The sequence below is a fragment of the Mandrillus leucophaeus genome, unplaced genomic scaffold (assembly GCF_000951045.1).
Source record: "Mandrillus leucophaeus isolate KB7577 unplaced genomic scaffold, Mleu.le_1.0 Scaffold925, whole genome shotgun sequence".
Taxonomy (NCBI): domain Eukaryota; kingdom Metazoa; phylum Chordata; class Mammalia; order Primates; family Cercopithecidae; genus Mandrillus; species Mandrillus leucophaeus.
The window spans coordinates 109,833-122,653 of record NW_012110086.1 but is presented as its reverse complement, the minus strand read 5'-3'; the positions used below and the strand labels follow the sequence as shown (position 1 = coordinate 122,653).

The 12,821-nt window shown below is 50.5% G+C and overlaps 1 protein-coding gene across 1 annotated transcript in view; it reads left to right on the top strand.

The window, feature by feature from the left end:
• Window positions 1–10,690, top strand: part of ADAMTS8 (ADAM metallopeptidase with thrombospondin type 1 motif, 8) — a 14,848-nt gene extending 4,158 nt beyond the window's left edge. The window contains exons 4-8 of the mRNA XM_011970033.1: window positions 788–1,089; window positions 4,015–4,198; window positions 6,675–6,847; window positions 6,969–7,144; window positions 9,494–10,690. Coding sequence (XP_011825423.1) covers window positions 788–1,089; window positions 4,015–4,198; window positions 6,675–6,847; window positions 6,969–7,144; window positions 9,494–10,064 — 1,406 coding nt within the window. The 3' untranslated portion in view covers window positions 10,065–10,690. The remainder of the gene's footprint in view (window positions 1–787; window positions 1,090–4,014; window positions 4,199–6,674; window positions 6,848–6,968; window positions 7,145–9,493) is intronic.
• The last annotated feature ends 2,131 nt before the right edge of the window (window positions 10,691–12,821 follow it).

The following is a 12,821-nucleotide window of genomic DNA, read 5'->3' as shown; positions in this document are numbered from 1 at the left end:
AAGGAAGGAGGCCGGGTGCAGTGGCTCACGCCTGTAATCCCAGCACTTTGGGAGGCTGAGGCAGGTGGATCACAAGGTCAGGAGTTCAAGACCAGCCTGCCCAACATGGTGAAACCCTGTCTCTACCAAAAATACAAAAAATTAGCCAGGCATGGTGGCACACGCCTGTAGTCTCAGCTACTCAGAAGGCTGAGGCAGAAGACTCGCTTGAACCCAGGAGGTGGAGGTTGCAGTGAGCCAAGATCGAGCCACTGCACTCCAGCCTGGGCAACAGAGCGAGACTTCGTCTCCAAAAAAAAAATTGCTTCTCAGAAGAGAGGATTAAAGATAAAACAATTTTAACTGGTTGGAGTTGTTAGTAAAGCAATGAAATATTCTAAATTCTTCTCACTGAGGGAGACAGGGACATGTATGATGCAAAAATAAGATTATCCAGACAGTATTAGTTGGTCTTCATTTGCATATTGTGACTTTGAGGAGCACGGTTAGATTGTGATGTGGATGAATATTGCGTTAGCTGGCATTCACTGGTTGTACACTGACTGTCGGGGGCAATGCTTCCTACATGTTCAGGACAGCAAAGGAAAGTCGGTCCTGAAAAGCCTTTGCAACCGATAGTCAAAAATTAGGCATGCTCTCACGAGATCATCGAGTGGTGACAGCTTTTAGTTGCAGGTCAAGAAGTCGTGACGCCTAGACCTTCAGTGCCATCCATCGCAGGCCATGAAGAGCTGAGAGGGTGGCACCCCTGCGCGCGTTCTTACACCCCTGCTTCCTCTTTTCCCAGGAGACTGTCTCCTGGACGCCCCTGCCGCGGCCCTGCCCCTCCCCACAGGCCTCCCGGGCCGCATGGCCCTGTACCAGCTGGACCAGCAGTGCAGGCAGATCTTTGGGCCGGATTTCCACCACTGCCCCAACACTTCTGCTCAGGACGTCTGCGCCCAGCTTTGGTGCCACACTGATGGGGCCGAGCCCCTGTGCCACACAAAGAATGGCAGCCTGCCCTGGGCTGACGGCACGCCGTGCGGGCCTGGGCACCTCTGCTCAGAAGGCAGCTGTCTACCTGAGGAGGAAGTGGAGAGGCCCAAGGTGAGGGACAGCCCCTGAGGATAGTGGGAAGGAGAAAGGAGAAACAAAAGGAAATGGGGAGGACTGAGGGCTGTTCTCAAGGGGGAACCACACTTGAGAGTCACAAACCGAGAGACAGCCAGGCAGAGCGGCTCACACCAGAATCCCAGCACTTTGGGAAGTTGAGGCAGAAGGATCACTTGAACCGAGACCAGCCTGGGCAACATAGTGAGATCCTGTCTCTACAAAAAAATAAAAAATAAGCCGGGCCTGGTGACTCACACTTGTAGTCCCAGCTACTCGGGAGGCTGAGGCAGGGGATCACTTGATCTCAGGAGTTTGAGGCTGCAGTGAGCCATGATCATGCCACTGCACTCTAGCCTGGGTGGCAGAGGGAGACCCTGTCTCCAAAAAAAAAAAAAGAAAGAAAACAAACTTTGGGCCAGGCTGCAACACAGAACTTCTAGGTAAAATCACTCATCTTTTAACAAACAAACCAAAGTATATTTATCCTCACAGTGAGGAGCCCGTGGCGGCTCACCCTCACTCAGTGGGTTGACGCTGCCATGGCTCCAGACATTAGGGAGCTGCTTTGGGACTGACTCAGGGCTGGTGCAGGTGCAGATTGGTGAGAGGTGTGGAGACAGGCAGGTGAGCACACAACAGACTGGAGCCACTGTCAATTCCATCATGAACACAGAGAGACACGTGGAATAAATTCCATCAAGAATTGAGTGAAAAGTATTCATAGCCTGCCCGTGCTTGAACTGAATGCATAAGTAGAGGTTGGGAGAACGAGAGCAGTTGTGGGAATTCCGTACTCAAAGAGGAGGAGAGGAGAGAGAATCAGAGCTGCCTCTGGCCAGGCAGAAAAAAAACTTGGCCCAGGAGAGAGTAAACTCACAAGAAAAACCAAGGCAGTGCCAGTGAGGGTTTTTAAATGATTCACTTCTTTGCCCTGCTCTTAATACATCCAAACCGTGAGGCTGATCACATTTCTCTTACGGTGAGTCATGGAGCCATCACTATGAAACAGCATCCACTGGGTTTCACAGCCCGGTCCCCGCCAGCGCTGAATTGCCAGGGTAGCCCAAGCACTCCTCAGTACATGTCTTTTCCACTGAGCCTTCTGAGCCTTCTGAGCCTGCCTGCACCAGGTAAGCTCCATACTCTTGTCCTAAGCCTCAGCTGGCACAGGATTCATGGATTGATCCTCAGCCACGTCCCATTCACCCTGTTCATTCTCATCACATGTTATTGAGGAGAGGGATCTGCCACCGATCCCCAGAGGCAGAGCCGAACTAAGTACAGGGAGAGGTTGACGTGAAATGATCATGGAATGATGTGTGGCCTCTTTTTAAGAACAGTCAGATCAGAAAATACATATTTATAGAATCAGGCCAGGCACAGTGGCTCATGCCTGTAATCCCAGCACTTTGGGAGGCTGAGATGGGTCGATCACCTGAGGTCAGGAGTCCGAGACCAGCCTCACCAACATGGTGAAACCCTGTCTCTACTAAAAGTACAAAAATTAGCCAGGTGTGGTGGCGGGCGCCTGTAATCCCAGCTACTCAGAAGGCTGAGGCAGGAGAATCACTTGAACCCGGGAGACAGCAGTTGCAGTGAGCCGAGATCACACCACTGCACTCTGGCCTGGGCGACAGAGCAAGACTGTCAAGAAAGAAAGAAAGTGAGAAAGAAAGAGAGAAAGAAAGAATATTTATAGAATCATATCTTTTGTAAAATAAAAGCATCGCATCTTTATGAGGATATATTCAGAGCAAAAGTAAGAAAAATATTGGTGAAAATCATGTTAATGATTTAATCTGGGTAGTGGTGTTTTAAAGAAGTGTTGATTTCTTTTTTACAATTTTCTGCATTTTTTTATTTGTCATATGAGCAACTATTACTTTTGTAATTTTTAAAAAATTATTTTCATTCGGAATGCACTATGAACCTTTGGGCATACAGCATTCAAAAGGGCAAAGCTTTGTTCTCATAGGTCAGTTATAAAATGGGAAGCAGGGCTGGGCATGGTGGCTCACACCTGTAATCCCAGTACTTTGGGAGGCAGAGGCGGGTGGATCACTTGAAGTCAGGAGTTCCAGACCAGCATGGCCAACATGGTGAAATCCCGTCTCTACTAAAAATACAAAAATTACCCAGGCATGGTGGTGTGTGCCTGTAATCCCAGCTATTCAAGAGGCCGAGGCACAAGAATCGCTTGAACCCAGGAGGCAGAGGTTGCACTGAGCCGAATTCACGCCATTGCACTCCAGCCTGGGCAACAGAGCAAAACTCTGTCTCAAAAAACCAAACGAAAAAAAGCAATTCTGTTTCTTTCCCAGGCATTATCCTATCACTGGAACCAGTGGCTGGTAAACTATGGCAACACTCCCAGGGCTGCTTCCTTTAGACCAGAGTTCCTCTACCTTGGCACTAGGGACACTTGGGTCAGGATAATTGTTACTGTGGGGCCTATGCTTTGCTGGATGTTGAGCAGCATCCCTGGCCTCTACCCACTAAATACGGTAACATACACCTTCCCCAGCTGTAGCCACCGGAATATCTCCAGACATTGCCAAATGTCCTCTGGAGGGCAAAATTCTCCCCAGTGGAGAACCATTGCATTAAATGCAACCTTATTCCCATAAAAGAGTGTCATTCGTTCATTCAGCAGACAGTCTACTGAGCACCTTACTGAGCATAAGACACTGTTTTAGACACTGGCGAGTCAGCAGTGAATGAGTCCAGCCTGGTCTCTGTGCTCACAAAGCCATGAAGGCCACACAGTCCTTAAACAAATGATTGAGGCAGTTTACGGTGCTCCATACACCAAGATGAGAATGACTAGATGAGGAAGCCAGGGCTTTGGCCACCCGGTGGCACAGACACTGAAGCCTCCTGGCCTTTGCTCCTCATTCAGTGTGCCATTGTATGTTGCAGCCCGTGGTAGATGGAGGCTGGGCACCGTGGGGACCCTGGGGAGAATGTTCTCGGACCTGTGGAGGAGGAGTACAGTTTTCACACCGTGAGTGCAAGGACCCCGAGCCTCAGAATGGAGGAAGATACTGCCTGGGTCGGAGAGCCAAGTACCAGTCATGCCACACGGAGGAATGCCCCCCTGACGGTAACTGCCACTCAGGGCCGCCCCTGCCAAAGCAGCTACTATCATCGCTGTGACACATCCCCAGAGGATGTGTAAAGTGGGAGTAAAGTGGGTGTCCTGGGATATAGAGTTTTGCCTGTGATCTGCACCTAAATGGGCTCTGCAAGGCTCCAAGCCCAGGGGCAGCTCTCAGGGACCCGGGACAGCTCTCATAGTGTTTAGAGAGCCTGGCAAAGTCAACGAGAGAAATTACCCTCATCTTCCAAGATGTGGAGAGGAGGACATCACTCCCAACCAAACTTATTGGGGAGGAGCCTCTGGAGAGGGGCTGGTGTCTAGGAAACTAATCCTCCTGGAGGCATCAGAACCCTCATCTGTGTGCAGAATGGAAGCATTTTCCAAAGCAAGTGTCAGAGCCAAACCTCCAAGGTCTTTCTAGCCAAAATTCAGCCCAGGGAAGAGGGAGGATTTCTGAATCTGATTCCTGCTCACATTCCATCTTCCCTTGGGGCCATAGCAACTGTTTGACAGAATCTCCCCAGGAAGCAATACTACCTCTCCCTCCCCTTGGCATATTCCTATCCCCAGTACCTGCTGGAAACCACACACATTAACTTAGAGGCAGTAAAGGGGCAGCAGCAAACTCATGAGAGGGAAATCATGACAAGGTTTTTCCCCACCATCCCATCCAACTGCCCAGTGTGCAGCTCCAGGAAGGATTGGCAGGCATGAAAAATCAGGCAGAGCCTTAGGAGAGATTCAACCACGGGAAAAGACGCTGGCACTGGCTTGATGTTTCAGAGGAGAATCTGTAGGCTTCGCAGTTTCACAAGACAAGAAGGATCCACAATGGTTTGAGGCTCTAGAAACTTTGTGCTGGAATTGTGTGAGAGTTTGCCTGGCATATGGGTGAGACGTTGCCGGGAAAGGGGGAGGACGGGAATGAATATAGGGTGCAAGGTAGGCATGGACGAAAAAGGACGTCATGATTTCAGACCCACCAAAGTCTGCCATTACTGTTGAGTATTTTTTAGTACTTTTTGTGTGTCTAGGACTATAAAAATGTAAGAAAATGTAAAAGGCATGGTCTCTGTCCTTAAGGAGCTTGCAATCCAATTAGAGACCCAAATCCCTTTAACACAGCCATTAAGTTTCAATGGATGAGTCACAGACCCTAGATTGGTGAGAGGCTCAGAGAAAGGAAAGGCTGAGTGAGTGGAAGCTTTAAAGGGAGTTAGGACTGAGCAGAGTCTGGAGGACTGAGACGGGGTGAGGTGTGAGGGGACCTGCCAGGATGGGGAAAGGTGTGAGAAGGGCCCTCATTCGCTTAGATGGAATCAAGCAAAGCACACCACTATGTCAAGGCCAGACCACAGAGGTCCTTGAAGGCTGACACAGTATCTGGGGGTTATCTGTGCCACCTGTCCCATCAAGTCACCTGGAAGCTCCTGCAGACACAGCCCAGACCCCCTCAGCTGTACTGACTCAGAGTCTCAGGCGTGGAGTGTGGCATCTGCCTTGGCAAAGTCTCCCCAGGCATTCAGATGCACAGTTTGGGCGGGGAACCTTGGCAGGAAAAACAGCTTTAATTTTAGGATTTGGGGGTGGAAAGCAACCCACGTCTAACTTCAGATGGATTGGTCCGGCAGCGGCGCACGGCAGGATGGAGAGGAGGCAGGCACAGGTCCCCATGAAGCCAGCAGCCCTGGGCTTGCAGTCGTGAGGGTGGGATGCCGTCGTTTGAAATCACAGACTGTCCTGAATATAGTGTAGGTCTCTGTGACCGTTTGGAAATAGCAAATAGAGATGCTCACATGTTCGGGAGATACCGGGATGCCAGTCTCAGACTTCAGCGTGGTAAGACCAGCAACTCAAATGTTCAGGAGATACTAGGATGCCAGTCTCAGACTTGAGCGTGGTGAGACCAGCAAATGAAAGTCAAACAGTTCGTGGAAGGACCCTCGGGAGCTTGGCCGTGCTGAGTTGGAGGTAATCATAGTACATACAAACGGAGCTCCCCAGAGACAGCCAGCATTACAGAATGTGAGTGTAGGGGCAAGATCGGAGCTAAACGTGTAGATTTAGGAGTCTTTGGAGTCATGTCCAGTGTCACTGAGGAAATCGACACTGCACAATTAGCAGTGTCCTGAGAATATAGCTCCACGTGCCATTCTCTGCCTTCCAGGCTTACTGACTTGTTCCCTGTTGCTCCCTGAGTTCATTCATCTGTAAAGTTCAATGAATCTCTTTCCCTAATGGAAAGGGCATTTATCCTAGAAAGCCCAGCATGAGGCTGGAGGGCTCCTTTCCTTGCCCTTTTGAGAAAGGGTCACACATGGGTCTAGGAATGTTGTGCCCAGAAGACACTGGCCCTGCCTGGGTCCCTGGGTTGAGTCCAAAACCAAAAGAATAAAATGCTGTAAATTCGGGATTTCTCCACCGGGACCTCCTGCTTGCGCATGGGTGTCACCTCCATGCCGTTTCTTCCTCTTTCTAGGGAAAAGCTTCAGGGAACAGCAGTGTGAGAAGTATAATGCCTACAATTACACTGACATGGATGGGAATCTCCTGCAGTGGGTCCCCAAGTACGCTGGGGTGTCCCCCCGGGACCGCTGCAAGTTGTTCTGCCGAGCCCGGGGGAGGAGTGAGTTCAAAGTGTTCGAGGCCAAGGTGAGAATCACCCTGGGACTCAGATCCAGAGATGGGGAGGAAGGTCGCCTGTCCCCACCCCTCCCACAGGCTGCTTCTGTGCTCAACATGCCCTCCCGCACCTTCCCTTTCCCTGTTGCAGGTGATTGATGGCACCCTGTGTGGGCCGGAGACACTGGCCATCTGTGTCCGTGGCCAGTGTGTCAAGGCCGGCTGTGACCATGTGGTGGACTCGCCTCGGAAGCTGGACAAATGCGGGGTGTGTGGGGGCAAAGGCAACTCCTGCAGGAAGGTTTCCGGGTCCCTCACCCCCACCAGGTGAGTCTCCCCAGGAGTTCTGTACCTTGCTTGGTAGAAGAGCATAATGGGCTTTGCGCTCTGATAGGCCCAAATTTGAATTGTGGCTGCTACTTAATAGCTATGAGGGTTGGGCAAGTTATTCAAACTCTCCGAGCTTCAGTTTCTTTATAAAATGTCAGCAGTATCTCTAGCTCAGAGTCATCGTAAGGATTTCCTGAGATGGGATGTGCACTTGGCAGTGTCAAGCTCAGTGTCAAGAAAAGACAGAACACAGGACAGCCGTGACTTTTACGAGGGCTGGAGGCCATGTGGATAGGGAGCTGTCAGCTCTGAGTCAGTCGAGCCACACTGAGTAACCTGGACCTCTGCCAGAAAACGGCTCTCCCAGGCCTGTTTTGGGAAGGACGTCTCACCCTAAGCCTGGCAAGCCCTGCCCTTTCTGCAGACGGATCTCCAGAGAAGGGGGTTACCAAAAAGGGGCCCTGGCAGCCCCAGGGCTTTCATGAATCTGAGAACTCCAGACACTTTGTTTACATCCTAATGCCCCACATTCATAAAACTCCAAGGATTTTCCAAAGCGCTTTCATTTCTATGGTCTCGTTTGATTTGTAAAATAAGTCCATGAGGTGAGCAAGGCCAATACTATTCTTCATTTTGCAGAGGAAGAAATTAAGACACAAAAAGATTAAATGACTTTTTAAGGTCACATTGATAGTTAATGACAGCCAGAAGAGAACGTAGTTTTCCTAAGTCCTGGATGACTTTTGTCTCCCATTCCATGCACTTCCTGGAGAGTAAGGGCAAGGTCAGGTGTTTTCTATGGGCCACACTCTGCCTCTCTGCCTCCAGTACATCAATGTATCCTTCTAGGGGATACCTGAGCATCCATCTGTCCAACCACTTCCCCCACTCACGGTCTCAGAGTTTTTGAGACGTGTTCACTGTATTGTATTCTGCTTAGTGAAGCTCGCAAACCCTGTCCCATTCTGTCTGTGTGTGTGTGTGTGTGTGTGTCTGTGTGTGTATCTATCGCTACATCTCTCATCTCATCAGTCTGAGAGAACAGAATCAGCCTATAGCAGGCAACTTGGGACTGTTTTCATTTTTTTAAATTTATTTTTATTTTTTTGAGACAGAGTCTCACTCTGTTGCCCAGGCTGGAGTGCAGTGGCACGATCTTGGCTCACCTGCAACCTCTGCTTCCCAGGTTCAAGCAATTCTCCTGCCTCAGCTTCCCAAGTATCTGGAATTACAGGCGTGCACCACCACGCCCAGCTAATTTTTGTATTTTTAGTAGAGACGGGCTTTCATCATGTTGGCCAGGCTGGTCTTGAACTCCTGGCCTCAAGTGATTCACCCGCCTTGGCCTCCCAAAGTGCTGTGATTATGGGTATGAGCCACTGCGCCCTGCCCTGGAACTCTTCTTACATTTAAGCTGAAAGGACGTAGGAAAAAAGCAGCAGACGCTATTCAGATACTGGGGCCCTTGGCCACTTTCCCTCAGACTTTAGACAGAGGGCCTGTGGACACTCTCAGAGTCTGAGACTAAGCAGCTAGCCCCACTGGACATATGGCAAGGAGAGCAAAGAGCCCGCCTGACCGTTTGCCTCACTTTCTCCCCAGCCTGTGGAACCCAGATTTCCAGAAAAGAACAAACAACTAATCTTTCTTCATCCTACCTAAAGCCCTAAGCCTATAACGGACTGGAAACAGTTTCCCAAAACAACATTCTGTCATTCCAGAAGCACAGAGCTCATGGTGCCTGGACACTCCTAGAAGGTGGTTTCAAAGAAGCAGGCTTGAACCCCTAACTCCCAACCCCACCCTGATCCCACCCTAGGGCCATATACATCAAATACTAGGAGCCGACTGACTCAAAGAGGTGGTGTGAAATGTCCTCCTGTTCACGTTCTGGAAGGGGTGTGCAGAACAGTTTTTTCCATGTGGGTTTGAGCTCTGGGTATGGAGGTGGCCAAGCAAAGTTGTATACCAGTGCAAGGAACTAGAGATATTCGAGATCTCATTTGACAGGTGCCAGGTTCGGCTACACCAGTGCAGCTTTCCAAATCCTTCCGGGTTCTCCTCCTCTCTATGCTGTTCTCAAGACCCACATACCTCAACTCCCCAACCACGCATTTGAAATAGAGTTGCCAGATGAAGCAAAAACCCTTGAAAACTCCCAATGTACAAGACATTACTGTCTGCCTAAACAGCTAATTTATTGAGAACGTTGAGGCAACTTGCTTCATTACTTGCTTTGGTTTTTCTTGTCTGCCACCTGGGGTGCCCACTTCAGTCTCCAAGGCATCATCGCGACCAGGGCTGGGCAGCCACTGGTCTGAGGGTGTCTTTCTGTTTCTATCATAGTTATGGCTACAATGACATTGTCACCATCCCAGCTGGTGCCACTAATATTGACGTGAAGCAGCGGAGCCACCCAGGTGTGCAGAACGATGGGAACTACCTGGCGCTGAAGACAGCTGACGGGCAGTACCTGCTCAACGGCAACCTGGCCATCTCTGCCATAGAGCAGGACATCTTGGTGAAGGGGACCATCCTGAAGTACAGCGGCTCCATCGCCACCCTGGAGCGCCTGCAGAGCTTCCGGCCCTTGCCAGAGCCTCTGACAGTGCAGCTCCTGACAGTCCCTGGCGAGGTCTTCCCCCCGAAAGTCAAATACACCTTCTTTGTTCCTAATGACGTGGACTTCAGCATGCAGAGCAGCAAAGAGAGAGCAACCACCAACATCATCCAGCCACTGCTCCACGTACAGTGGGTGCTGGGGGACTGGTCTGAGTGCTCCAGCACCTGCGGGCCCGGCTGGCAGCGGCGAACTGTAGAGTGCAGGGACCCCTCCGGCCAGGCCTCTGCCACCTGCAGCAAGGCTCTGAAACCTGAGGATGCCAAGCCCTGTGAAAGCCAGCTGTGCCCCCTGTGATTCGGGGGGAAAGGGTCAGTCTCATGCTCCTGGACGTGGGGTACTGAGGTGCAGACAAGGGTCTCCACTGTGGTGACTCTATATATCAAGGCAGCATGGCCCACCCAGGCCTCCCATTGCCGCAACCCCTCCAGTACTGCACGAATTCCTAAGGGGGAAGAGGAGAGGGGATGGGGTGACAGATCCTATCATCAACTGTCCAGTGGACTGGACCTTGCTCGGGTTCAAGTAGAGGGCATAGGTTAAAAGGTAAAAGTGCACTTATTGACTCAGACAGGACACTCAGCGTCAGTCTGTTTGCAAAGGACTAGCAAAGTTAAATGAAAAAAAAAATTCTATCTGGTTTCCCCGATAAATAATCTACCTCAGAGGGGAAAACATTAGTACAAGAGAGGCGTGGGGCAGGGAGTCAATGGTGAATGTCAAAGCAGGCTCCAAAGCTGCACCCCAAGCTGTCTTCAAGAATGACCACGACTGTCTTCAGTGTTAAAATCCATCACCTAAAGGGCCGCAGCATCACAGGGTTGTGGAGAGCCACATGTTCTCAGGCTGCCACCTGCAGGGGTGGATCCATTTCAAGTATTTATGCAAATGTGTCTCTGAACTAAAGTGTGATCTTATGCCAATGCAGTGGTCTGGTCTGGTTCATTGTTTCTTTGGAAAGGGCAGGGACCTAGAACCCAGGGATGGAGGCTGAAACCAGGTCAGCTCATCTTGAACTCGTGCTGGGCAGCTGGCTCCCTGCCTGCTCTGGGTCCTCACAGGCCTGCAGAATCCAACTCATTCAGGCAACTTTCATTTGCATGATCTAGACCAGTGGTTCTCAAGCTTTCATTAGGATCATCTAGGGGGCTGGTAAAAACAGATTGTGAGGCCGGGCACAGTGGCTCACATCTGTCATCCCAGCACTTTGGGAGGCCAAGGCAGTAGGATTGCTTGAGCCCAGGAGTTCAAGACCAGCCGCAACAACATGGCAAGACCCTGTTTCTACAAAAATTTAAAAATAGAATCAGTTGGACATGGTAGTGTAGGCCTGTAGTCCCAGCTACTCAGGAGGCTGAGGTGGGAGGGTCACTTGAGCCCAGGAGGTTGAGGCTGCAGTGAGCCATTTTTGTGCCACTGCACTCCAGCCTGGATGACAGAGTGAGACCTGGTCGAAAAAAAGAAAGAGAGAGAGAGAGAGAGAGAGAGAGAGAAAGGAAAGAAAGAGAAAGAAAGAAAGAAAGACAGACAGAAAGAAAGAAAGAGAAAGAGAAAGAAAGACAAGACAGATTGTGGGGCCCCATCCCTAGAGTTTCTGATCTCATGGTTGGGATGGCCTGAGAATCTGCATTTCTAACAAGTTCCCAGCGACTGACATGGAGGCTGCTGGTTTGGGAACCGCACTGTGGACGCCTGTGCTAGAGGAAACTTCCAGCTGAGAGATCACAATTGTTATGCGATGCCTTTGGGCTTGTCATTCTTGAGAAAAAATATCCCCTTCCTCTCTGAGCTACCCCATCATCCTCTTACATGCTGCCTGCCCCCTTTTAGTTTAGCTGGGGCACCAGATTCTCTTAGGCTCGCAGGAATTCTAAACCTGCATCTAAGTACCATCGTCCCAATGACCTCAGCACCTGTCCACCCCCACACACACCAAATCTCATCCGCATCTCACAATTCCTTTGGCCGGAGCAACTTACAACTGTCCCTGTGAACCCTTTTATCCACAGTATCATTCCCGCCAAGCATCTGAAATCACCTGAGAGCTGCCGAAAGCCCCTACTGCACTCCATAGCTCATCATCTCTCCCGTGGCTCAGAGGAACTCTGGCTCGGTCTTCCACCTGGTCTGGTGCAGAGGGAACTTACTTAGTCCCTGATCACGAATGGGTGACAAGAAATGGACATCAAGAAATGACATTCTAGCAAAAGAAGGAAAATACCCAAATGTGCATTTTGGTTTTTTTCACCACCTGTGCCCCCTTTGTCCTCCCATTCAGATATCTGGCACCATGGGCAGAGAGGATGCTGTAGCGGCACTAGGCGAGGCCATGGGATTCCAGCCCCACTGTTCCCCTTAGCTGCTCTCTACACGATGACGGCTGACACAGAGTTGGTCACTCCTTCCTGTCTGCCTACTCTTTTCAGCGAGTGGGAGGCTGGGCTCACCTAAGCATAAACAGGCACACACACAGGCATGTTGTTGACGACTAGCAAAACCAGATTGTTTCCCTGCTGTGCACCAGTTTTGTGGAGGCTGATGTATGTTTCCACATCTCTTCATGGCCTTCCATTTCTCGCTCTCCCCCAAATAAGGCCAAGTGTGTCCCCCTAATGGCCTAGGCCAGGCCAGCTGTGCCATCCCTGCTGCCTGCATCATTACCAGGCACAGTTTTTGCCCTGGAGTTCAGCTGGCAGCAGAGCTGCTGATGTACAAAGCAGAATGGAATCCAGCTTGGCTCTCTCGGCTGTGTGGGCTCGGCGAGGCTCTCAGAATGCATACTTGTTTGTGTCTGGAAATTCAACAGCTGCAGCCCAGGGACTCAGAAAACAGATTCGCAGAGGAAGACCACACCATTATCTGCCCCAGCCAACCACGACCACTCCGTTAACCCAGAGAAGGAAAGAGGACCGTATGTCCTCTGCTGAAAGATTGTATTTTCTGGCTAGTGCTCCCTTCTAATGGGAGGCCCTGACTCGGCAGGTAATTTGGTGATTAATCTGAATCCTCCAGGCACCTGCCAGAAATACTTCGAAGGTGGTACAGTAGCATAAA